The sequence below is a fragment of the Mauremys mutica genome, chromosome 5 (genome assembly GCF_020497125.1).
Source record: "Mauremys mutica isolate MM-2020 ecotype Southern chromosome 5, ASM2049712v1, whole genome shotgun sequence".
NCBI classification, from domain to species: domain Eukaryota; kingdom Metazoa; phylum Chordata; order Testudines; family Geoemydidae; genus Mauremys; species Mauremys mutica.
Window position 1 is genome coordinate 140,818,674 of NC_059076.1, and position 27,035 is coordinate 140,845,708.

A 27,035-nucleotide genomic window follows, 5' to 3' on the forward strand; every position below is an offset into this window, starting at 1 on the left:
GTTGTAAGCAAGACACAAGAAGTAATTGTGCTCGACTCTGTGCTGATACGGCTTCCACTGGAGTATTGTGTCCAGTTCTGGGCGCCACATTTCAGGAATGATGTGGACAAATTGGAGAAAGTCCAGAGAAGAGCAACAAAAATGCGTAAAGATCTAGAAAACATGAGCTAGGAGGGAAGATTGAAAAAATTGGGTTTGTTTAGTCTGGAGAAGAGAAGACTGAGAGGGGACATGATAACAGTTTTGAAGTACAATAAAGGTTGTTACAAGGAGAAGGGTGAAAAATTGTTCTTCTTAACCTCTGGACAAGAAGCAATGGGCTTAAATTGCAGCAAGAACGGTTTAGGTTGGACATTAGGAAAAACTTCCTGTCAGGGTGGTTAAGCACTGGAATAAATTGCCCAGGCAAAGTTGTGGAATCTCGGTCACTGAAGGTTTTTAAAAACAAGTTAGACAAACCCCTGTCAGGGATGGTCTAGATAATCCTTAGTCCTGCCATGAGTACAGGGGACTGGACGAGGTGACCTCTCAAGGGCCCTTTCAGTCCTACAATTCTATTATCTCCATTTTACACAGTACCCCTTGAAACTGTGTTGGGGCATCAGTCCTGAACTGAAGGAGACAAGAGCCCACCCTTTTGAAAGATATGCCTGGATACCCTGGGAATGGCACACTCCAAGGAGATACGATAGATCCTAATCTGCTGCAGCATCCTGGAGTTTCTTTGGAGATATCCCATCCAAGCAGTGACCAGGCCAATCCTTCTAGGCTAAATCCACAGTCTAGCGAATGCAAAGTGTTTGATGGCCTCTGTCTATTGTACACCCCTCACTGCTGTATCTGAGGGTCTGAGAGGGCTGGAGGCTGAAGTGGCCAAAGAATCTACTGCTCAAATGCAGCCCACACTGGTTTACAGAGCCTACAACGGCCCTTGCATTCCACGAGGAGGTGGAGTCCCGTGGAAGCTACAGGTGTAATAAAACCCTGAGCCACAGGAGTGCTGGCTGGGAAGAGACTGGACACTGACCTGCGTCACATGGCATGAGTCAGGGTTACAACCCCTGTCATGGGCCAAAATCGCTATCCACCAACGCCAAAAGCAGATACAATACTACTGCTTCCTGTGTCCATCCAGCTCAGTGGCCAGGTGGGCACGGATTACTTCTGCCCATATGAAGCACTGTCAACAGCAGCCCTGATGTCCCCAAGAAATAGAGCACTGTGCTTTTTTGGGACATTTTGGGGGTTTCTCTTGTCAGACTGACCACTAGGGTGGTTAAGTTTAGAGCCGACTGGAAAATTTAGTGGAAACAGTTTTGACAAGACTGATTTTTTTTTTTTTAAACAAACTCCTCTCTCTATTTCAACCAAATTACCCAGGGACTATTTCTTTTTAAACACTGAAATAGAATGTAGAACTTTTCCTAAAATAAAATGTTCTGAAATGGAAATTTGGGGGATTTACAGGATGGAAATGGAAATTCTGAGTTTTGATCAGTAAGTTATCTGACACTTTCTCCTTCTAACTTTCTCTCCCACTTGCCAATGGCACTTGGTTACTGTTGGACATTTTATCAGAAAAGTTCTTTAATGTCTTAGTACCTGTTTTGTAAAGATGCCCAGTATATCTGTTTGACGAATCCAAGGATAATTCTATGGAAACTTTCTAATTTGTTTTCATTTAGAAGTGTTTGAAGCACAACCAGTTTTTGTTTCTCATTCAAACTTTTTTTGCAATTTTTTTCTGATTTAAAAAATATCAAAAACATTTATTAAGGTAATTATTAAAAATTATTTACCAAAAAAAACCAGGCTTTGCTAAACCATTTCAGTAATGTTTCTGTTCAATTTTTGAATTAAAAAAGGCACAACACTTTTATAAAAAATGTTCCTTTCCTGCAAATTTTCATGGAATTTTTTATTTAAAAAAGACCATCTTTTACAAAACCAAACCAACTCCCTGTTTATTTAAAAAGTTTGGACTTGCTTTAATGGTTCTTGGTGCAAGAAGGTTGGCATCAAATGGCAAGCTGTTGGCACTCAGGTTTTTATCCTTCTGCCCCATAAGTATTGGATACTAATAAATCATCCTGAGCTGTATTGCGATACTCTCAAAATACAGATATCTTGACTCTGCTTGGACTTCAAAATCAAATCCTTTGTTATTTTTTGATAACCCACCTGACTGGGCCTAATAAGGGCTTGTATTGATGTATCAAAGATAACGGATTAAATTAAATATTTGTGGATCATCATAGGCCTAGTTTGACATGAGGAGTTGGATATGGGAGAGGCCTCGTTTCTTGGGAGACAGGATCAGGGAGGTAAATGGAGCAGCGGGCTGGGAACAGAATGTCTGTACTAGCTCTGATAAGAGGGAAAACCCGGCGAACTATTTTCAATGGACAAGCTAAGCCTGGAACATAAGAGGAGGTAAAGAGTGAGTCGTGCGTGGACAGTGCGTGGCCAGAGCATGCTGTACAGGGATTGGTTCCTACAAAGCGGCCAAGCCCAAAGCGTGTGATGCAATGTAGAGTAAGTGCAATGCAGTGTGTAAATGTCTAGAAAGGAAGAGGGTTGCTGTGTAACTTTGGATGTGTGCTGTGCCCTATACCCACGCCCTACGCTTGAGTCTGATCAACTGAGCATAGTTGTGCTGTACACCACGTAAAGGGACCTGAGTGATGATGCTGGACCAGGACTGAATTCTTGGGGAACTGAGTGGAAGAGGTCTTGGGGGAGCTCCCACAACCAATATCGCTTATTAACTCACTCACAATAGCACGGCTAGCTAACTGCAATCTGCAATGTACTACTAACTGCTGCTTGATGTGTTGTGCAACAGCTCCATTGAACAAAACCATTGGTTAGCACTCCGCCACTAATAGGAAACCTTCCTTGTTTAACTGAAGTCCACATGGGCCAACTTTGGCCCAGCTGGGACCGAACCCAGAGCTTTATTTTCTTGGCATTTCTCAGCTGGCACAGCCATGACCGCAGTATAAACAGTGGTGAGCTGTCAGTCCCTGGGCTGCTCGTGTTCTGTACTCTCTTTGCAGGCCTTCCAGATATTTGCCCTCTTGATTGAGAGTTTTTTCACCCTCCCAAATTTTACACCCTTTCATGGGCACTCAGGAAGCTCACGTGGTAGCAGTAGGTCTTTTGCATTCTGCTTCACGTGTTTATTGTACATACTTGGATGATGCCTTTTCTTTATGCCTGGCCAAAGGACAAGTCAGACTTTCATGTGACACGTCTCAGTACTCCAATGGGTGCTGTGGGTTATGGTAGATATTTCCAACCTTCATCCTCTGTGAAACGTCCTTCACACACAATAGCATATGCAACCATTTAATCTGGTCTAGTTCCAGTATGTTTTCGTACTGAGAAGTACCTGGCTTTTTTTAAATTTGCCAGCCATCTAGAATTACTCTCTCCAGTTCTTGCAATGCCAGGTCATTCTATGTTTAATGTTTGAGACGGTCAGATTCTGTTTCAGAAACGGTATAACTGAACGCAATGCAGAACGCAATGCAGAACGCAAGTCGTGCAGAACGCAATGCCATCCACAGCCTCAGAAACCATCCTGACATTATAATCAAAGAGGCTGATAAAGGAGGTGCTGTTGTCATCATGAACAGGTCTGACTACCAAAAGGAGGCTGCCAGACAACTCTCCAACACCAAATTCTACAGGCCACTTCCCTCAGATCCCACTGAGGAATACACTAAGGAACTGAACCATCTACTCAAGACACTCCCTACACTAACACCGGAACAAGTCAACATACCCTTAGAGCCCCGACCAGGGCTATTCTATCTACTGCCCAAAATCCACAAACCTGGAAATCCTGGACGCCCCATCATCTCGGGCATTGGAACTCTCACTGAAGGACTGTCTGGATATGTGGACTCTCTACTCAGACCCTATGCCACCAGCACGCCCAGCTATCTCCGTGACACCACTGATTTCCTGAGGAAACTACAATGCATTGGTGAACTTCCAGAAAACACCATCCTGGCCACCATGGATGTAGAGGCTCTCTACACCAACATCCCACACGCTGATGGAATACAAGCTGTCAGGAACAGTATCCCTGATGATGCCACAGCACAACTGGTTGCTGAGCTCTGTGCCTTTATCCTCAGACACAACTATTTCAAATTTGATGACAATATATATCTCCAGATCAGTGGCACCGCTATGGGCACCCGCATGGCCCCACAATATGCCAATATTTTTATGGCTGACCTGGAACAACGCTTCCTCAGCTCCCGTCCACTCACGCCCCTTCTCTACCTACGCTACATTGATGACATCTTCATCATCTGGACCCATGGGAAGGAGACTCTGGAAAAATTCCACCACGATTTCAACAGCTTCCACCCCACCATCAACCTCAGCCTGGACCAATCTACACGGGAGGTCCACTTCCTAGACACTACGGTGCAAATAATTGATGGTCACATTAACACCACCCTATACCGAAAACCTACCGACCGCTATGCCTACCTTCATGCCTCCAGCTTCCATCCCGGGCACACCACAAGATCCATTGTCTACAGCCAAGCACTGAGGTACAACCGCATCTGCTCTAACCCCACAGACAGAGACCAACACCTACAAAATCTCCACCAAGCATTCTCAAAACTACAGTACCCGCATGAGGAAATAAGGAGACAGATCAACAGAGCCAGACGTGTACCCAGAAGCCTCCTACTGCAAGACAAACCCAAGAAAGAAACCAACAGGACTCCACTGGCCATCACATACAGTCCCCAGCTCAAACCCCTCCAGCGCATCATCAGGGATCTACAACCCATCCTGGAGAATGATCCCACACTTTCACAGGCCTTGGGTGGCAGGCCAGTCCTCGCCCACAGACAACCTGCCAACCTGAAGCATATTCTCACCAGTAACTGCACACCGCACCATAGTAACTCTAGCTCAGGAACCAACCCATGCAACAAACCTCGATGCCAACTCTGCCCACATATCTACACCAGCAACACCATCACAGGACCTAACCAGATCAGCCACACCATCACTGGTTCATTCACCTGCACGTCCACCAATGTAATATATGCCATCATATGCCAGCAGTGCCCCTCTGCTATGTACATCGGCCAAACTGGACAGTCTCTAAGGAAAAGGATAAATGGACACAAATCAGATATTAGGAATGGCAATATACAAAAACCTGTAGGAGAACACTTCAACCTCCCTGGCCACACAATAGCAGATCTTAAGGTGGCCATCCTGCAGCAAAAAAACTTCAGGACCAGACTTCAAAGAGAAACTGCTGAGCTCCAGTTCATCTGCAAATTTGACACCATCAGCTCAGGATTAAACAAAGACTGTGAATGGCTTGCCAATTACAGAACCAGTTTCTCCTCCCTTGGTTTTCACACCTCAACTGCTAGAACAGGGCCCCATCCTCCCTGATTGATCTAACCTCGTTATCTCTAGCTTGCTTCTTGCTTGCATATATAAACCTGCCCCTGGAAATTTCCACCACTTGCATCTGAAGAAGTGGGTATTCACCCACGAAAGCTCATGCTGCAAAACGTCTGTTAGTCTATAAGGTGCCACAGGATTCTTTGTTGGTATAACTGAACTATATTTACCACTTCCTAAAGCATCCTGCTCTCACTATGTCAAACACTGCTTATGGCATCTCTCCACCGCGTGGCTTTTGCTTATTCGATGACGGCTATTTGAAACCAACTTTGTTTTCAGTTTTAACATTGGCGGGTCACTGATTTCCCTGTCTATCATACTGCCACCTTATGCACCCCTAGGCCCAGCATCTTCAGCACCCCCCTTGTCTACAGCAGACCTTCATGTTGTACACAGTTTTAGAGAGGTGAGGTGCCCCTAAAACGCTGGCGCCCCTTGGCACGTGCCTACTGTGCCTAGCTGGAAATCTGGCCCTGGTCCCAATCAGTCTCTCATAGATCCTTGCTTTGAGAACTGCCTGGAAGTGTTTCCACAAGACTTTTTCATTGGAAAATGACAATTCATTGAAACTGAAGCTATTTGCAGGAAAGGGCTGGTTTTCCCCATTTTGAAAAATAGAAAAAAAAAACCCAACCCTTTCTAAATTGTTAAAACGGGACTTTCAACAGTTTTTGAAAAAAACATTCTGTTGTTTGGGTCAAAATGATTTTTTGTTTCAAAATTTAATTGAACGTAGAGTAAAAAATGTAATGACTAATGTGACAAAGTTCCTCCTCTACCTTGGTGGGTCCTGTGCTTATTGGCAGATTTGCTCACCTCAGTGATCTTCCCCACAGTCTGGGTCAACTCCTCCTGTGTCTGATCAGGAGTTGGGAGGTTTGGGGGGAACCCAGGCCCACCCTCTACTCCGGGTTCCAGCCCAGGGCCCTGTGGATTGCAGCTGTCTATAGTGCCTCCTGTAACAGCTGCATGACAGCTACAGCTCCCTGGGCTACTTCCCCAGGGCCTCCTCCCAACACCTTTATTCTCACCACAGGCCCTTCCTCCTGGTGTCTGATAACGCTTGTACTCCTCAGTCCTCCAGCAGCAGCAGCCTCTCCCTCTCAGCTCCTTGCGCCTCTTGCTCCCAGCTCCTCACATGCCCACCACAAACTGAAGTGAGCTCCTTTTTAAACCCAGGTGCCCTGATTAGCCTGCCTTGATTGGCTGCAGGTGATCTAATCAGCCTGGCTGCCTTAATTGGTTCTAGCAGGTTCCTGATCACTCTAGTGCAGCCCCTGCTCTGGTCACTCAGGGAACAGAAAACTGCTCATCCAGTGACCAGTATATCTGCCCTCGACCAGACTCCTGTACCCCACTGGTCTGGGTCTGTCACACTAAATAAATACATAAAAAGGTCAACATCAAAATGAAACATTTTTACTGGCAAAGCCTGATCTGGTGATTTTTTTTTCAGATTTTTGGCTTGTGAAAATGTTTGCGATTTCAATTTTTCATTGCAATTCGAGACAGGATTTCCTTTTTTTAAATCTCTGAAATTCTTGTGGGATGGGAAAACTGTTTCCCAACTGGCTCGACTTGCTTTGTAATTGTATCGAGATCTGACACGACTCGGATTCTGCAACAGTCACATCAGCGCTGGGTCCTTCCTCTGTATGTTCAGAAACAAACCCCTGGACACCTGCAGCCCAGTTTTGTGCAATCATTGGGCTTCCGGTCATTCCTCAATGCAGCCTTCAGGAGGGCAAAGTTTGGGAGCCCTTTGCTGTTCCTCTGCCTGGGGTGGTTCCAATCCCATGTTCACAATGGGTCCTCTTGGTGTCTTCAGCCAAACAGAAGTTCCTGGGCTCCCTGCAGAGAATTCGCTGGCCTGTGCTGTACAAGAGGTCAGACGAGATGATCTGGTCCCTCCTGGGCCTACACTGAACCACTGAATCAGAGCTCGCTCCAGGCACCAGCGCAGCAAGCAGGTGCTTGGGGCGGCCAATGGAGAGGGGCAGCATGTCCGGGTCCTTGGCGGCAATTCGGTGGCGGGTCCCTCGGTCCCTCTAGGAGGGAAGGACCTGCCGCCGAATTGCCGCCAAAGGATGAAGCGTCGGTGGTAGAGCTGCTGCTGAAGTGCCGCCGATCGCTGCGCCTGTTTGGTTTTTTTCGCCGTTTGGGGCGGCAAAAACGCTGGAGCCGGCCCTGCACTGAATACTCAGCTTAAACGTAATGCCAATGCACCGAGCAAGTGCAGAGTATAATGGAGAATGCTAGAGGGAGCTGGGGAAAGGCCTGAAGCCTGGTGCTGCTTCCCCCATGCACAGACACCTGCCTTGACAGTAGAGGGACACAGTACGCAAGCCACAGTGCTCGACTGTTGACTTCTTGGCTGTGTTACAGGCACAATCTCTGCTGGGGCCATTTCTCCTGAGATCCCGGGGAGGTATTAGCAGCTGTTTCGAAGCACCCCCAATCCATTAGCAGGAGTGAGTGGAAGAAGCACTTATCATCTTCGGGCCTTTGGCCTGCTCCAGCTCGGAAACCCAAACCCAAAGAGAGTCAGAGATTCCAAGGCAAGAAGGGATTGTCCAGGCTGACCTCCTGCATAGCCCAGGCCAGAGACCGGCCCCACAGTAATCCCTAGAGCCGAGCTTTTAGACAAACTGCCAGTCCTGAGTCAAAAATTGTCGCTGATGGGGAATCCACCACGCCCCTTGTTAAATTGTTCCAGTTGTTAATTACGTCCCCCGTTGAAAACGCACGCCTTATTTTCAGTCGAAATTGTCTAGCTTCCACCTCCAGCCATTGGATCGTGTCAGACTCTCCTCTGCTAGACTGAAGAGCTTGTTATCAAATACTTGTAGACTGATCAAGTCACCCCTTAACTTCTTTTTTGCTAAACAGATTGAGCTCCGAGAGTCTATCACAACAAGGCAGTTTTCTGAGCCTTAAATTGTTCTCATGGCTCTTCTCTGACCCCTCCCCAATTTATCCACGTCCTTCGTGAACTGTGGGCACCAGACTGGACCCAGCATTCCAGCAGCGGTCACACCAGTGCCAAATCACCGACGGGCTACCCAGGGATGCTGCTGGCCTCACTCGCAAAACCTGCATTAATCCAGCTCGCCCACTGACATGCAATCGGAAACTGTCTTTAGGTATAAACTTGGCTGAGCGTGACAAGTAAATGGTCACCAGCAGCAGCTGTGGTGCGGGAGATTTCCAGCAGCGCGACGGCTCACTGGCAATATCCACCGTGGTTTCGGAGAGGTGGCAGGCTGTGCCTCCCTGATTCCCTGGCCGCGCGCTCAGAGCTTGGCGCTGCGTGCTGGCCGAGGGCCGTGCTTCTTAGCGAGGCCACAGCAGGTTCTGTGATGCCACTGACCCGTTACCCGAGCAGAGCTGAGATCCCTCTGTATGGGGAGACTTTGGCAAACCAGTAAAGTGCCTGAAACCACTATGGCTTATTGTTAAAAGCAACCTATTAAGCAATCTCAGCTTGACCAAGGCAGGAGGGGAGGGGGGCTGGGTTGAAAGAACCCCGGGTAACACCTCTGCAAGGCACAAGCTTATCCGTCTGCACGCACTTGGAGTGCCTGGCTCGCTCGCCAGCTAGGGCGCTGATCGGCACCGCTGCTCTGGGAGCGAGCGTTCAGCCGCCCAGGGACGGCTAAGGGTTTGGTCCCGCACGACTGGCGCCGGTGGGGATTGTGCCATTGATTGCAATGGCAGCAGGAGCAGGCTCTGTGTCACCATCCGACACTCCTCCCAGCCCCACAGTGAGTCTGACCCCCAACCCGCTCCGCTCCCCTGACCCCCCAACCTCTCTGCTCTTCCATCCACCACCTCCTCCACTCCCTCTGACCTCACACCCTATCCCTCCACCCCCCGGCCCTCTGGCCTGATATCCCCCTTCTCCCTTACTCATGATGGTTCCCTGCTGCTCCAAGCTGGAGTCAGAGAGTTTGAGGCCAGAAGGGGCGACCAGAGCACCCAGTCTGACCTCCCGCACACTAAACCCAGCAACGGAAATGAGTCTGCAGTAATACCGCCTGGCTGCCGGAGACCGGCTGAGTATGTGCCACAGGCGGGGAATAGGAAGGATTGAGGCGCACCAGTGCCCGAGGCCGCCCCGATAGCAGGGAAATGGTTATATGAGCTAGATCCACATAATCCTGGCAAGTGACCCACACTCACACGCTGCAGAGGAAGTGCCCCCTGCCAATCTGAGCTGGGGGGAAAGTCCTTCCTGACCGCACGCACGGTGATCAGATAGACTCCGAGCACGTGAGCAAGAGCCAGCCAGCCAAGCAGCTGAGCAAGAGAGACCTGCTGCCATCTCCGAGCACGGCCCACCCCCTCCTGGGTCCCACGTCTCGCTGTGGCCATCCCTGACGCTTCAGAGGAAGGAGACAAATCAAAACAAAGCCCAGAATACACTGGGGGTGGGGGACACCTTCCTGATCCCTGCAGATGACTGGCTGGGCCCTGAAGCATGAGATTTTAGGAACTTAATACCCCACTCCCAGGGCTGTAGAGCCTTGGGCCCCCTCAGACTCTCTGACCTCCTAGTCACCTCCTCTTCCCTCCCCCTCTCCTCTATTGCCCTCATGCTCCAGCTTTGCTTGTTCTTTCCCCTCTGTATAACTCCCTGATCAGTCATTTCACTTACACGCATTTTCCCTCAGCCGTCCATCTGGGCCGTTTCCCCTGCCCCGTCTCTCTCTCACGTGCTAGCATGCCGTTAGCCGGCAAATGCCTTTCTCGCTGGGCAGCGTTCGTGTTGCAGTGCCCGAGGAGAAAGGAACGGGGTCGGATGGGGAATAACTGTCCTACCGCCAACTTTCCAGTCCCTGCAAAGGGCTGTAAGAAACAAGCGCTGAGGTATCACCCGCAGCTGCTCAGAGCACAGCAGTTCAGTCGCTGAATCAGTCACCAGCCTGAGGTATAAGCTGTAACAAGTCATTTGCCTGGATTTCAAGTGAAACGTTAGGACAAACACACCCCAAGACCCTGTAGGGAGCAGGTGTTGAATTCTTCCTCCTGGTCGCTCTCGGTTTCATTGACCACAGACTGTTTTGGGGCTCAGGGAAAGAAAGGAAAATATCTTGGGTTTCTAGAAGGCCTTTTGCTCCCCAATGCTCTTTGCAAACTATAACCATCACTGTGATGCAGCCACCTCTGGGGCGGACTGTGGCAGCTGTTTAACAGGTAGCAGCACTGCACAACAGTTTTGGGTGGAAAGCGTAGAAAACCGTTGTAACCAGCAGAAATTGCAAGCTAGGCTGGCAGAATGTCATTCTCTAGCCAAGCAGTCGGGCAGGGCTTTGGGAATCACACTCACTGCCTAGCAAAAGGTGTTCAGAGCGACCAATCTTATCCGAAAGGGCAGCAGCTCCAGCAGAACAGCGCCCTCAGCTGGTAGAATAGTACCTACGGCATCTACAACCCCACTCACCCACTAGCACCATGTCGCGGTGGTTTCTTATCCAGGTACTGAGCCGGCCTGAGTCTCCTTCCTGAGCTTGGGAAAACTGCCTTGATCACGAACGGGAGATGGATGCCTCCAGGCAGACTAGGGCCCCGTCCAACCACCACGATCGCTTTGTGTTGGGTTCCAATTAACAGGCCAAATCTCTCCCTGGGGTAAACGTAGCTGGAGTTGGCAGAGTTGTATGTTTCACAACTGGTGTAACTAACCGTGGCTGTCTCCTTTCTGCCTCCCCAGGCACGGAGAGCTGGCCAGAGCAGTGCCAGAGGCAGGGGCACGGCCAGGTGCCAGGGGAAAGGGGGGAGCGAAATTTTGGGAGGGAGGGAAACAAAACTCTCAGTCAAGAGCGCGACTATCTGACCGGGCTGCAGAGAGACTATGGAACACGAGCGGCCAACGAACTGACAGCTCACCACTGTTTACACTGCAGTCATGGCTGTGCCAGCTGAGACGTGCCAAGAAAATAAAGCCCCTGGTTCAGTGCCAGCTGGTCCTCTCGCCACCCATCCCGTACGGGCCGGCTAAGCGACATATCTGGCTTCAAGACTAAGCTTGATAAGTTTATGGAGGGGATGGTATGATGGGATAGCCTAATTTTGGCAATTAATTTGGCAACTGATCTTTGATTATCAGCAGGTAAGTATGTCCAGTGGTCTGTGATGGGATGTTAGGTGGGGTGGGATCTGAGTTACTACAGAGAATTCTTTCCTGGGTGCTGGCTGGTGAGTCTTGCCCACATGCTCAGGGTTTAGCTGATTGCCATATTTGGGGTCGGGAAGGAATTTTCCTCCAGGGCAGATTGGCAGAGGCCCTGGGGGTTTTTCGCCTTCCTCTGCAGCATGGGGCATGGGTCACTTGCTGGAGGAGTCTCTGCAGCTTGAGGTCTTTAAACCACAGTTTGAGGACTTCAATAACTCAGACATAGGGTAGAAGTTTGTTACAGGAGTGGGTGGGTGAGGTTCTGTGGTCTGCGTCGTGCAGGAGGTCAGACTAGATGACCATAATGGTCCCTTCTGACCTTAAGTCTATGAATCTATGAACTGATGGCAAAGCTCACACTGGGGGACCAGAGCTATAGCGGACAAGGCGACTTTGCTACAGTTACGGTGTAATTTCTGTTGCGGACACCCACTACCCCTGAACCCTGAGACCCACCCTTCACCCAGTGCCCTCAGTCTCGGCTCCCCCTGCCCCCTCTCCTCCAGCCTCGGCTGTGCAGTGCGAAAGTGGCCCCTTTACGAGCAGGCCTGGAATCGGAAAGACACATTCAGACACGGTTCCAAGCCCTTGACCCCGCCGAGCACATCCCTGTTAGGAACAGCGTGTGCCTTCACGCCTGGCAGACGGGAGGTCACGGAGGTTAGACGCATGCTGCGGGGGCTACCAGGCGGATTGGCCCGGCCGAGCATCTGCAGCGTGGGGAGATCTGCAGCGGCCTCTCTGGAGCTAACCCTCTGGGGCACTGCAGGGCGGGTCGTGGAGGGGGCTGCTCATTGGAGGTGCCTTTCATGGCTGGGAGACCTTCAGCTGAGCCAGATGGAGGAGGAAGAGACAGCGACGGTCCTACAGTGAGCTCTAGCTCCAGCACGGGAGGGAGGTTCTGCACCAGCCTCTCAATAGCAGAAGCTGGGGGACAACCAGCTAACCAGATTGAAGGTGGAGCTTGATAAGTAAATGGGTGACACAAAGGGCTTGCCTGGGATGGCAGGGTCTGGCCTCAGTGGCCCCCAGTCCTGCGTTCCTGGTCTAGTGAAAAGATCCTCCCGTTATGGGCACAGCAAGGCTCAGAGGGATCCCAAAGTGCCTTCCCAACAGCTTATAGAACGACTTCACCAATGCCAGAAATGCAGCCACTTCTGGGGTGGGACACAGCAGCCCCATGGCCGCAGCACACAACAGCTTAGGAGGCAAAGGAGACTCCTCTATTCAGCTGAAGCCACAAGGGGAACCCAGAGAGGGAGAACGTAATTCCGGACTCTGGCCCATGGAGCGAGGCTCCCAGCCCTGCCCCCAGGGGAGAGCCGGGGGATCGTCAGTGACTGCAGGTGGGCAGGACCTTGGTTTGCCTTCTCAATCTCAGCCAAAAGACAGGCCCTCTAGCAGCACAGCGTCCCCTAGCAGGGCGCAGAGACTCAGAGGGAGGGGCCATCCGTGCCACATCTCCAGCAGCTGCTGCCTTTTCCTTGGCGAGCTCCGGGCCAAAGCCCTGCCCCTGCCTAGCCCGTCAGCCCGGCGGGGAGGTAAATCAGCAGGCAGGCTCAGGGCTGCGTTCGGCACCCACGTCACTGACGTACTAGTTACAAGGAAGCCTGGGGTCCCAGCAATGCAGCAGGGGGTCCCCTGGCAGCTGGTGGCCAGGACACCAGCCATATTGTAAAGATTCAAACGAGAGGCAGTGTTCCCTAGTGGCGAGAGCCTGGGACTCAGGAAACCTGCTGTCTGACCGCTGGCCAGTCCCCGCCTCTCTCTGGGCCTCAGTTTCCCCTCTCCCCCTCTGCCTGTTCAGACCGTCAGCTCCTCGGGGCAGGGACTGACTGTTGACTCTGCGCAGGTGCAGCACCTAACCCAGTGGGGTCGTGGTCCTAGTCGGGGCCGGTAGCGGCTCCTGTGATACAGACAAGACCTCACAGCAGCGCCGAGTTGGTTTACTACTGAACTAGTGTCGGGGGAGCAGCCCGGAGGGCCAGATGGTCGGCCAGGAGAGGCATCCAAAAGTTACTTTTTCTGAAGCTTTGGCTGAACGGCCAGAAACTTTTCAGCTTAGAAAATGGGCAGGAAATTCCACTGGGCTAAACCCAGAGCCTCTCGCCACAGCTCCCAATGAAGCCAGCGAGTGAACCAGATCCCCACATCCGAACAGCCTTGAGCGCTGGCTCCAGATTGGGATTGGGCACTGAGGCGTGATTAGGGGGTGAGCCCGGTGCCGCAGCCCCGGGCGCTCAGCCTCCGCTAAGCACCAGAGGTGCACGCCAGACCAAGCGAGCCCCTCCTAGCAACCTCTGTGACGGCGGTGTGGCCCCTCTCTTTCATGCTGTGTGGCTAGCACACCCCTACTGGGAGCTGGGTGGGAGGGGACCAGCCCTAGGGACAGCCAGATGGAGAGCATGGACCCCCCCCCATCCTGATAACCTGCCCCCACGAAACGAAAATCTCTATGCAAGCAGCATGCATGGCCAGCATGCCAACATGCGACCAGGGGCAGAAAATCGCTTCTAGGGTGCAGCCCTGAATGCGGCAGGGCCTCATATTGCTTGGTGTGGAAGGATTTGATTTTGGGAGGGGCAAATGTCAGCAAACTTCCATTTCATCGTACGCAGACAAACCGGCGAAAACAGGTCTCCACTGATAATCGTGGGAATTTGTAGTGAGGCAAAGCAAGAAAATGCTCCTTGGGAACTTATTCCAGTTCGATTTGAGGCTATTTACTCCGTATATTTCGACACGGGACATTGACACTTTGTGTTTTAACGGTTATAAAGCTTTAAAATCTCAGCATCTCCTCTCATTAAATAATTACTCCGACATCCCCTCCGCCCCCCCCCCTGCTCCATCTCCCACATCTGGGAAAATGTACATTGATCAGAACCGGGGAAAAATGCTTCGAAATGAACCTCGGTATTACCCAGTGACATTATAACAGAATAAAAACCGCATTCTGCTAAGCCTAAATATAGCCTGCGTGGCACCCTGACGGGAGGAGGGGCTGGGGGTGAAATCCTGGGATCGAGAGCACTCGGGCCTAGGAGCAGAGCCAGCCCAGGTCCCGTCGGGCAGGTTCTGGGATTTTATTGGCTGACAAATTGTGCTCGTTTTAGTTTTTCTACAAAAAGCCCCGAATATTGACTTTTTCTCATTTTTTCGCCTCCCTTCTTCTTTTCTCAGGGGAAAAAACGAAAAAAGGGGCACGGAGAAAAAAAGGGAGGGGGGGGACCTAACCCAGTTGCTGAAACACACACCAGAAAAATCAGTTTTAAATGAGACTTTTCTCCAAACATTGTAATTACCATAGTAAAAGGAGGGGAGCCATTTCCTCCCAAGAAGGTCCCCCCTCGCCCTGTGGAGCCTGAATTCAATCAGCAGCAGCCTGGCCCTCGGTCCCTGCCGCAAGCCGGCTCCGGCCTTGAGCTGACGCCCCCCCCTGCCCCCTGCAGCTGGGCAAAGCCACCCCTCCCTGGCTGGGCTGGGCGAGGAGGGGAGCCGTTCCCGCGGAGCCCAGCCCGCGCTGTTGACAGCAAACACGAGCTGTTCCGCGGGACCAGTTCAGCCCAGTGTGAGGGTAAATAGATGCGGCTGAGGCAGAGCCTGACCCGTGCGTTCTGGATTCACCTTGAACTGCACAAGGAGATTGTGGCGGGCAGGGCGAGGGGAGCATTCAGGCAAAGGAAAGTGTGTTTCAGGCCTTCCTGATCTCAGAGCAGCTGTACAGAACAGCAGCCGTAGGATCCTTCCCCCTCCCTGGTCCCTGCCCCACATGAACCCGATACCACCTGACAAGCACCCAACACGTCCCGGAGACGGGGCTGAACAGTTCTTAACCCTATTGTACAGCGGGGGAAACTGAGGCAGGGAGCGCTCCGGAACACCACGCTGATGACAGCCAGCTAGCTTCTAGGTATTCAGTACTGCTAGTGCATCTAGGGCCTGAGTCACACCCCAGGCCCCCTGGGCTCGGCACTGCACAAAGAGACGGTCTGGGCCCCGAGGTGCTTACAGTCTAAGACAGGAGACAGCAGCCGGCTAAGGACAGACTGAGGGGGACAGGGAGCACCAGGTCCCGATGAGCTGATACGTTTCTACCTGGAAAGCTGCTGCCACAGCTCACCCCAGCTGTTCAGCCATAGGCAGAGAGAGCCTGGGGCCCCCCTCACTTCCACGGGTGTCAATCAGGAGGAACAATGGGCGCACCCGAGCGCAGAGCTGGGGGAAGTGCAAAGAGAATCAGGCCCAGTTGGTCCTGTCACGAGCACACTCGGGCCTGCGAAAAATGCACCCACCGGTTTTTGCACCTGTGCTGAATTACTGGGGCAGATTCAGCCCCTCTGCTCTGTGCCCACAACCCAGGGGGCTGGGTGGATAACGGCTTTGTCCCCGGCTCATGCCACGGGTGGCCAAGCAACTGAGGCCCCGGACTGGGACTGAGGAATTGAAGACTCCCCCACGCTGCTCTTGCAGGGAGGGACCAGCGGGTCGGTCTCTCTCCAGAGGCCCTTTCTACACAGATTGCCAACCGGGGCCAATTAATGCCCACCATGCTGGCCGTTCGTGCGAGGTGCACACCTGAATGGAGCCTCCCTCCCCTCCAGACTCAGTGCTCAAAGTCCACTCAGTAGCCGTCACCTGTCTCGACTGATGGGCTGAGCTGGAACACGTGCCTTAGAGGGGAAAATGGCCTGTAACCCACCCCCACACTAGCCAGTCCCCTGCAGATTCCATCCCTCGGCCACTCAGCGTTTCACAGCAGCAGCGGGGCACACAACTCAGATCCTCCTGTTCCAAAAGCCAAGCCTGGAGAGCATCTCCGGTAGCTGTGTGCAGTGCAGGGCCCATGACACACGCTTGAGCAGTTCTGATTCCATCCAGTGGAGGGTGGGGGTGCCGCATTCACACGAGCCAGTCCACGGGATGCATGCAGGCAGCAGGTGCTGCTGTCGGAGTGGTTGGGGGAAGACTGATTTTGTTTGAAGACTTCAGCTCATCTGTTGCTTCTGCTCATGAAGAAGCCGTGACCTGGGAGCGGTGCACATTCGGGGTCCCAGTGCCCGTTGCAGGGCTGTGTATTACTCTGAGGAGCTATCAGGCTGGGCTGACGTCAGGGAGCACGGAGCTGCTGGGACCTCTTCCGGGAGTTCTCCTTGGGCAAGGTTAGCTGGGAGCATTTGCAAGACAGGAACCTGAGGCACTGACTGTGTGGGTGGGACACAGACACTCATGTCTGCACACAGAGACAGCCACGCACACCCAGACCTGCAGTCTGCATGTGTCCAGAGCCAGAGAGGAAGACAGGCAAGTAAACACACACGCACAACTAAATACACAAACAGAACCTGATCTCTCTCTCCATCACACACACACGCACAACTAAATACACAAACAGAACCTGATCTCTCTCTCCATCACACACACGCACAACTAAATACACAAACAGAACCTGATCTCTCTCTCCGTCACACACACACAACTAAATACACAAACAGAACCTGATCTCTCTCTCCATCACACACACACACACACAACTAAATACACAAACAGAACCTGATCTCTCTCTCCATCACACACACGCACAACTAAATACACAAACAGAACCTGATCTCTCTCTCCGTCACACACACACAACTAAATACACAAACAGAACCTGATCTCTCTCTCCATCACACACACACACACACAACTAAATACACAAACAGAACCTGATCTCTCTCTCTCACACACACCCACACACAACTAAATACACAAACAGAACCTAACTCTCTCTCACACACACCCACACCCCCCACACACCCACACCCCCCACACCTAAATACACAAACAGAACCTAAACTCTCTCTCTCTCTCTCACACACACACATGCACAACTAAATACCCAAACAGAATCTGATCTCTCTCTCTCTCACACCCCCCCACATCCACACACAACTAAATACACAAACAGAACCTGATCCCTCTCACACACACACACATAAACACACAACTAAATACACAAAGAGAACCCGATCTCTCTCTCTCTCTCTCTCTCTCTCTCTCTCTCTCTCACATACACACACACCCCTAAATACACAAACAGAACCCGATCTCTCTCTCTCTCTTGCTCACCCACCCACAACAGCTGGGGGGAAGAGGGGTCATGGTGGCGACTGCTGAGTACTTTGCCAAGTGACTTCTATACAGAATTTGGGAAGAGAGAGACTCCTTTGCCATCTAAAGTTTCTCACTGAGCAATCCACTTTCTGGGCCTGATTCTGTTCTCATTTACACCAGTGTAGATCTGGAGTCAGTCCATCGGTTTTGCTGGAGTCACTCCACTTTTACGCCGGCGTCGCTGAGAACAGAATCTGGCCCAGTGCCCTTCTCTTTGGGGTAAATGCCACCCTTTTACTTCAGTATGAAACAGCCTCCCAGACAGCCAGCCTCAGTGTGAGCACCAGGTGCTGTATGAAGCTATGGGGCCCGGGTAGGGACTCAGCCCCATAGCCCCAGGGAAATGGTGCCCTGCCACCATTCCAGGGTCACTTCCTCTCAGCCATTCTGGGCTGGGGGTGCAGCTAACACAAGGAGGAGGCAGAAGACAGAGACTAAAAGGGTTCCCGTCCTAGAGGGAGTTAAGGACTCCAATCCAACACCCCCTGGGGGAAGGGAGCCCCCCCGAGCCTGCAGGACGGACGCACTCAGTTGCCAGGGTTGTGTAAGGATCCATCTGTGCACTTCCCAGAAACGTGTACCGGGCTCGGCACTTCACCGGAGGTGCTCCAGCCACTCAGAAAGGACAGGTGGGGAAACTGAGGCACGGGGCAGGGACGTGTCTTGCCCAGGGCCGCAGAGCAGGGGAAAGAACCCAGGAGTCCAGCTCCCTCCACCCAGTCGCCTGCTCTAAACACTAGATAACACTGCCGGAGAACCAGGGACGGCTCTGGCTTCACTGTCAAGGTTGAAACTCTTGGGGGGCCTAAATGCAAAGAGCTCGAGTCCCCCCTGCTGCCCCCCGCCCCATACACAGCCCCAGGCTGGGTGCTAGAAGGGCTAACGTTATGGGGGGGTGAGAACGGCTGTTGCAGGAGGAGGGGGACGTTCTCGCCAGCCTCCCCCCGACGGTACTCACTCAGCCTGGGGTTGGTGATGTAATTCCTGGTGACGGCCTGGGCATGCTCCTGGCTCCCTGCCAGCACTGCTGGGTGCCCGCCGAGCCTCACCTCTACCTTGGCAGCCATCGCTGGGCACAGCCGGGGCGGGAGGGAGCCGGGGGGTTTTATAGCAGAGGGTTACGCTCCCCTGCTCGTCCCTCGCTGGCCCACACCGGTCAGACCTGCCCCTTTCCCGGCTGCGTCGCTCTGCCCCCGGCGGGGGTCAGACCTGCCCACACAGGCCCCTGTTGACTGTAAACTGGGAAAGCCTCAGCACCTGGCTGGGAGCCCCGGGCCCAGAGCGCAGGTGAAGGTCACCTGAGAGCTCCCACCTGGGGGCGGCTGAGTGTGCCCACAGCTCAGGGCTTGGCATTGAGCTCTGGGTGCTGGGAAGTAGGTGGTTTTGTGTGTGGCAGGGGGTTGTGTAGCTGTGTGCTGGGGGAGTAGGTGGTGGTGGTGTGTGGCAGGGGGTTGTGTAGCTGTGTGCTGGGGGAGTAGGTGGTTGTGTGTGTGACAGAGGGTTGTGTGGCTGTGTGCCAGGGGAGTAGGTGGTGGCTGTGTATGGCAGAGGGTTGTGTAGCTCTGTGCTGGGGGAGTAGGTGGTGGGTGTGTAGTTTTGTGTTGGGGTATTAGGTGGTGGTTGTGTGTGACAGAGGTGTGTGTAGTAGTACTTGGGGTTGTAGGTGGTGGTTGTGTAGCTGTGTGTCAGGGGAGTAGGTGGTGGCTTCTTGTGTGTCAAGGGTGTGCCTAGCTGTGTGGCAGAGGAGTAGGCTGTGGTTGTGTGTGGCAGATGATTGTATAGCTGTAGTCAGCGAGTAGATGGTAGTTGTGTGTGGTGAGGGTTGTGTAGCTGTGTGTCGGGGGAGTAGGGGTTGGTTGTGTGTGGCAGGGTTGTGTGTACCTGTGTGCCAGGGAGTAGATGATGGTTGTGTGTGGCAGGGGGTTGTGTATCTGTGTCCTGAGGGAGTTGGAAGGGTTTTTTTTTTGTGGGTGGAGCAAGAGTTGTGAAATTGTGTGTGTTTGGAGGAGATAAATGTGTATGTGTGTGTAGGAGGTTTTGTAATGTGTGTGTATGCAGGAGAAGTGTGTGTGCTTGTATAAGTGGTTTTGTGTGTGTGTGTAGGGGAAGACTGTGTAACAGTGTGGGTGGGAAGATGGCTTTGTGTGTCTGTGTGTGCACACACGTAAGGGGAAGATTGTGTAACAGTGTAGGTGGGAAGGTGATTGTGTGTCTGTGTGTGTGTGCACATGTAAGGGGAAGATTGTGTAACAGTGTGGGCGGGAAGGTGAGTGTGTGTGTGTGTGTGTGTGTGTGTGTATGTGTGTGTGTGTGTGGCAGCATGGTCAGTCTTTGTGGAGCTTTCAGCATGGCCCAGCAATCTGAGCACTGGCCTGCGAGCCAGGAGCTAACCCGTTCTGCCACTGCCTCCGTCTGTGGCCTTGGTCCAGTCACTTAGGGCTCAGCAATTCCCTGCCCCGGTGGGCACAGTGGGGTGGATACAATGGTCATGTGCCCTGTGCTGGGTCCCAGTGCAGTCCCAGTGCTTGGGCAGCCCTGAGGGTGGGGGGTATATGAGACTGGGCTGGACTGGAGAGAGGACTGACGAGAACATTAGAACGGCCAGACTGGGTCAGACCAAAGGTCCATCCAGCCCAGTGGCCTGTCTGCCGACAGTGGCCAGTGCCAGGTGCCCCAGAGGGAGTGAACAGAGCAGGGCAATTAGCGAGTGATCCATCCCATCATCCAGGCCCAGCTTTTGGGCTGGGGCAGTGGAGAGACAGCAGTACCTTCTCCAGCTTTAATTTCTATGATTGGATGAAAGCGTTGTGAGAGCCCGTGTGTGTCTGCGTGTGTGTGTCACTGTGTGGCTGTGAGGAAACGTCTGTTATGCGTTTTATTTCCCTAGGCCGATCTCTCTGCCACAACAGGGCCTTAAAGACGCCCTCTCTTATACACATCCCCTACCCTGGCCCCATATCTCCTCCCTCCCCCTGGGTTGGTTATCGTCTGCTCTCTCTCAATCGCCGGCTGCACGCACTGGGTTGTTAGTGTAGGGTTGCGCGGGAGCACTGGCTTACTCCAGCGTGGCGGGTTGACAGCATCTATCAGATTTGATTTGTAGAAAGTTGATATTTTGCTGAGCTGGTTTAGAAGCGGGGAGGGGACATTGGGAACCGTGTTTCAATTTTTTCCCCTTAAAAATAGTCCAAGTGGGTGATGTTGCTGGCGTTCCGACGTTCAAACTGTGGGACTGGTTCACAGCGACCGCTTGCTCCGCGCACTTTGACAGCAAGGAAGAAAAGGCAGGTGGGCATCATGACATCACTTTTATTAACCATCAGAAACCACGTTGTTCATTAAAGTTTGACATACAGTACTTATTTTTTCTTTTTCAAATTGTACACGTTACGATACATTTCCAGGATTTATCTCTGGTGTTCAAGTCTGTTAGAACTGTGTGTGTGTGAGAGAGAGAGAGAGAGAGAGAGAGAGAGGGCGGTAGGGTTACAGGGTTATTTCCTGAATGGTTGGTGTTCCTGATTTCAGGTTTGATGGTGATTCATTGACTGGTTAAAGCAGACATCTGAACATTTCTAGATGGGACGCTAGTGACTTTGGAAGGAACTCTCTGTGCAGTAAGGAATAAGCAGCAGTGCCAGCTGAGGATCAGGATTTGAGCCAGGTAAAAACAGGAATTATCCCGTCCCTCCTACCCAGGAGTTTTAGGAAAAATATTTGCCATTTTGTTCTAGGTCCATTAGTGGCTTTCCTCCCCCAGTACATTACTTTCTGCAAAATCCTCTCTGAAGTATGAACAGTTTGTTGGTAGGGTTTTGGGGGAGTTGGTTCGTTTGTTTGTTTTTTACATCCAAACTTGTGACATTTCAAATGCTCACAAAGCCTAATTGTGTCATGACATTTTGGAATTTCAAAACTTTGGAGGCTCTCTTGCAAGAAAACCGGCCCTGTTTGGGGTGAAAGTTGGCCCTTTCTTCCTCGAAATTTACAAGGACAAAAAACAGCTCTCAAAGTCCAATGTGTTTGTCACCAGATCGGACCATTTCCCCCAAATTAGAACAAGACACGAGAAACCTTGCAAAGCTGTCAAACTTCCTCATGAATATTTCCCAGGCGTTTGAAACAAAGGGACTGCTGTACTGGAGATGATTGTCCAGCCCAGGATCTTGTCTCAGCCAGAGGCCAGCACCAGAGAAATGTGTATGAAAGCTGCAGCAGGCAGATATGGGATAATCTGCTCAAAAGTTTCTGCTTTCTAATGCCCCTCTGTGAGAGGAGCCTGACCCTAAAGCAAGAGGATTCTATTTCTGCCAAGTTTGGGGCCTCCAGGCAAATACAAAATTCTTCGTATTTTAATTACAGGGTCTGTGCACAAATTTTGCCACACGTGGCTGTGTCAAAGTTCAAAAGGTCGGAAATACTCCTCACCAGGAATAAACCATGCAATGCCCTTGAACATTAACAGGAAGCAGTTTGCTAGCATAAGGCCCCGATTCTAGGTGTTGGTTTTTCAGACAAACGGATTGCAAACAGAGCTGGAGGAAAATGAAAAAGAAAAAAATAGCAAAAATGTATTTTTGGGGAGTGTATCGTTTTTTCCCGTTGAAACACCATATGTCAACCAAAAAATGTAATAAACAATGCTGACCTTTGCCAGACTGCCACCAGCCCCAGAGCTTGTAGGAAAACGTAGCGTGAAAAAGCTGTTGCAATTTTTTGTTGTTGCAAGTCAACCAAAAAGTCCAGTGAACAGTCAAATTTGGGGAACTGGAAACGGGCTATGGTAACAAACCCTGGTAAGAATAGAGAGATGTGGTCCAAGCAAAGGTGCCCCTTTGAGGCTCTCAGCCTGGGAGAGAGAAGCTCCTTATTCTGGGCTCTGCCAATGATGTCTATGACTTTGGGCAACTCACAGGCCCCGCATTGTGCCTCAGTTTCCCCATATCTGAAAAAGTGATAGTGATACTTTGCTACCCCCCAAAAGTGCCAATTAGCTAATATTTGCAAAGTGCTCAGACAGTGACATGCACGATAAATATTATTTCATAGATATTGATTTAAAAAAAATGAGTGAAACCTTCTTTATAAAAACACTTATTTTAAATATTTCCCTTCAAAATAGGGGGAGGAGTTTAACACACTGGCTAAGGGTAAGAGACTGGTCCATACAGAGGAAAACAAGTTATTCCTGAGAGCAGTTGTGGAGCTGGTCACTGAGTTAAAGCAGTAGAGATATGTGCTTTTAGTGCCCGATTCAGCAAAGAACTAAATCACATGTTTAACTTTAAGCATGTGCATAAGTACCATTCCCGAACCGGGGTCTGGGTTTTGAAAGATGAATGGTTGACCCCACTAATGACCCTACAGGGGTTTACAAACAGCAACTAAGGGGTATGGGTGGGAAGGAATTTAGGCCAAAGATTCCTTACATAATAAGCATCACAGCATCCTTGGCCGGACAGGGCTTTGCTTTTAACTAGAGCAGGTGGGGAAAATGCCAATCAGTGGCTGCCAGCAAGTAACTAATTTGTAAATATTTTCTATGAAAGGTTTCTGTGTTTAGACAAAAAAATGGAGCCAAAAGCTGAGGGAGAATGGATTGAAATAATTGGTTTCTGGTGAAACTGCTCCGTTGTTGAAAAGCCAAAAATTTTACGGACCAATGTCTGTTTTCGGTTTGCACTTTTGTTGCTGAAAAAATGGGACCCAGGTGAAAATTTCCCATGAAAACAGGCCGTTTGGTGGGAAAGCCGGGTTTGCAAAAGGTATTTTGACCAATGCTGCATTAATTACCTCTCCAGGAAGTCCCTAGGGTTTTGATTTATACAGGGCCGGCTCTACCATTTCTGCCGCCCCAAGCACAAAAAACAAACAAAACAAAAAAAAACCCAACCCCAAAATGCCTGGACTGTGCTGCCCCAAGAATGGGCAGAATGTTGCTGCTTAGCACGTGCCACCCCAGGCATGTGCTTCCTCTGCTGGTGCCTGGAGCTGGCCCTGGATTTATACCCCCCAGGATGAGAAATGACCTTTCCACCACGTAGGGGATTTGAACCTGTAGCTTTACAGTTACAACCTAGAGTGTAGCCTAGCCACACCCACTAAGAGGCCTCGAAAGGTGTCTCCACTCGCCATTGCTTATTCCCCACCCACCTCCTTCCTGAGGGGCAGCATTTCTGGCACAGTGGACGCGGCCCAGTGCTCTGACATGGCGAGTGCGCTAACCCCCCCGTCCTGGGCCCGTGGCAGCTGCTGTCCCAGCCCAAACGCAGACCGGGCTGTAACAAACCCTGAAAGCGCCGTGGCCCCGTTCTGCTAAACACAGAGAGCCGAGCAGGGGAACGGGGATGCAGACAGAGGAGGGGAAAGGGGGGGGGCAAATTAAGATAAAAAGGGGAGCTGGAGAGAGGGAACAGGAGAGCTGGGGAGGGACAAGGGGAACAAATCAGACAGAACCCACGTTCGTGTGTAGCTCAGGGGGCTCCTCCCATCCCAGTTGCCACAGGGTGTCATCAATCCTGGTATTGAGGGTACCACCTCAGCCCCCCTCCCGACCTGTGTCACAGCACCGCCCACTCCCATGATCTCTCTCCCCCACCCGGCGGGCAGCAGCCCTGCACACCCAATCACTGACGGGATCGCAGGGGAAACCCACCCACCCCCAAACATCCAGGGCCGATCCTGCCCGTGGGGACAGTTCCCTGCAACCCACAAGGCATTTGCAGCTGGGATCTCAGTGGGCCCTGGGAGGGGTGCCAGGCGGGCAAGGTCAACTGGCACCTTGCTAAGGATTCCCTGGGCAGAACGCGAGCTTGTGGGTATCGTCCGTCCCTGTAAGGGTTAATCTTTGCGCGCGCGCACACACACACACACACACACACACACACACACCCCTCCATTGGCTCCCAAGACGCAGCAAATATTGCACAAGGCTCCGACCGGGTGAGCAAGTCTGCCTGGGTGTCATGAGATGAAGTGACCTGGGATCCACCCAGCGGGCAGGGCCCGGCCTCAGTGCTACGCAGTGGGATGTGCCCTAGCCTCCAAACTCCGCCCCCTCCTCATCACCCCAACGCAGGGACACCCTGAGCACTAGCAGAAGTGCTGGGTTTGGGGGCTGTGGAAGGGGGGGGGGTGGCTGGGCCCTACCAGGCCAAAATAGTGATGGGTCTGGATCTATCCACTCCTGCTTCCCAAAGCCGGGCCTTTAATGCAGGCGTGGGACAAAGGAGTTGCTCGACCATGCTCCTAAAGGTCACGGGTTCGAGTCACACCTCTCGAGTTCACCCAGCTGCACAATGGCTGCCTGATCGCTCAGCTGAGAGCCGCCAAAGGTGGTTTGCCTGCTGGCCACATCCCGCCCTGGCGTACCGCTGTGAAACTGACATGCCTGAACCGTGTCGGCCCCACCAGCCATTGGCTCCGGGGGCTTTGACTTTGACAAAGGAGGAGTGGCTGGCTGATTTCGCTTGCCAGATACCTGAGAATGGGCTGGATTAGCAGGCTCTGCCCTCAGCCCCTGCTAGCAGTGAAAATGCAGGCCCCGCCTACGGCCCTGATCCTGTGAGGTGATGACCAAACAACGCAGCTGAGGATGGCAGATTTCAACGGGGTGCAAAGTCGTGCTCCTTCCCAAGAATCTTGTCCCCCTGCCTCATCCCTCGCTCCCACATCCCACCACCCCTTAGAGATAGCAAGGTCAGGCCAGGCCAAACACCATGCTAAGCAGCAGACAGCAATCCAAGCACCATACGCCACAGGCCAAATCCTGGCCTTATGGAAGTCATTGGTCTCAATGGGGGCAGCGCAGGGTGGGTAAAGCTGTCAGGATCGGGCCCTAGTTTACAATGGGGGTGGGGGGGGTGGCACCTGTGACTTGTCAATGGCCAGTTGAAGGCCTGTGGGGCCCAACCCTGCCATCAAAGCCACAGATGCCAGGGCCAGAGGGGACCATGTGACCATCTAGTCTGACCTCCCACATAGCCCAGGCCGGAGACCTGCCCCGAAATAATCCCTAGACCCGAGGCTGTCAGGAAAACATCCCATCTTGATTCAAAAATTGTCAGTGCTGGAGAATCCACCCCGGCCCTTGGGAAATGTTCCACTGGTTAATTACCCTCCGTTACAAAATTTACACCTTATTCCAATCTGAATTTGTCCAGCATCAACTCCCAACCATTGGATCCTGTGAGATCTTCCTCCACTAGACTGAAGAGCCCGTAATTAAATATTTGTTCCCCACGTAGGTACTTATAGAGTGTCATCAAGTCACCCCTGAGCCTTCTCTTGGTTAAGCTAAATAGACTGAGCTCCTTGAGTCTCTCGCTACAAGGCAGTTTTCGAAACCTTTCATCCTTCTCCTGGCTCTTCTCTGACTCCCTCCAATTTATCAACATCCTTCTTGAATGGTGGGCACCAGAACTGGGCCCAGGATTCCAGCCGGGGTCGCACCAGTGCCAGATACGGAGGTAAAATCACCTCTCTGCTCCCACTCGAGGTTCCTCTGGTTATGCACCCCAGGACCCCATTAGCCCTTTTGGCCACACTGGGAGTTTGTGTTCAGCTGATTAGCCCCCACAACCTCCCCAAATCTCTTTTAGAGCCAGTGGGGATTCAGCTGCTTGCAGGATCAGGACCAAGAGGGCAGGAGGAAATCCTGAAGCCCTTCCAAGTCGACTCACATGAGGAAGCCTATTGACATCCAGAAGGCTGCTTGCAAGAGCATAAATGTGGATGCCAGGATCAGGCCCTCCATCTGGGCCCAATTCTGAGCGGTACTGACGCTGAGCGCCCACAACCCCTTCGATATTGCAAGAAGCTGCAAGTGCTGGGCAGGTGCTCAGCAGTCCAGCCCTGCTCCCACTGGAGTCGATGGGAGTTTGGCCCCACGTCAGGACTGCAGGATCGGGCCCATTGCTAATAATGCACTTGTGTTCTCACAGCCATTCTTCCCTCCTACGCAGCCCACACATCCTGGATCCACCGGCTTTCTGCCTGGTTCTGTGTCTATATCCCTATTCCCAGGACCCAGCTGGACAGGCAGGCAGGAGTCCTGGCCTGCCTCGACTCCGATCAGTCATGCCCATCAGCAGGACATCAGGCACCCCTGGGTGTCCGTGGCAAAGCAGTAGAAATCACCTATTGCACCGGTTGCATCGGCAAGGAGACAGGGCAGCAGCGAGGCCACGGCGGGGGGGTTAAATTAGAGATGGGGGGAGGGAAACAGGGGAGGGAAACAGCATTC

The 27,035-nt window shown here is 52.0% G+C and overlaps 1 protein-coding gene across 1 annotated transcript in view; it reads right to left on the minus strand.

Annotated features, from left to right (window-relative positions):
- The window catches only part of ATP6V1B1 (ATPase H+ transporting V1 subunit B1), a 75,547-nt gene extending 56,689 nt beyond the window's left edge, over positions 1–18,858 (minus strand). Inside the window, exon 1 of the mRNA XM_045019023.1 lies at positions 18,750–18,858. Within this exon, the coding sequence (XP_044874958.1) occupies positions 18,750–18,858 (109 nt within the window). The remainder of the gene's footprint in view (positions 1–18,749) is intronic.
- Between the last annotated feature and the right edge of the window lie 8,177 nt (positions 18,859–27,035).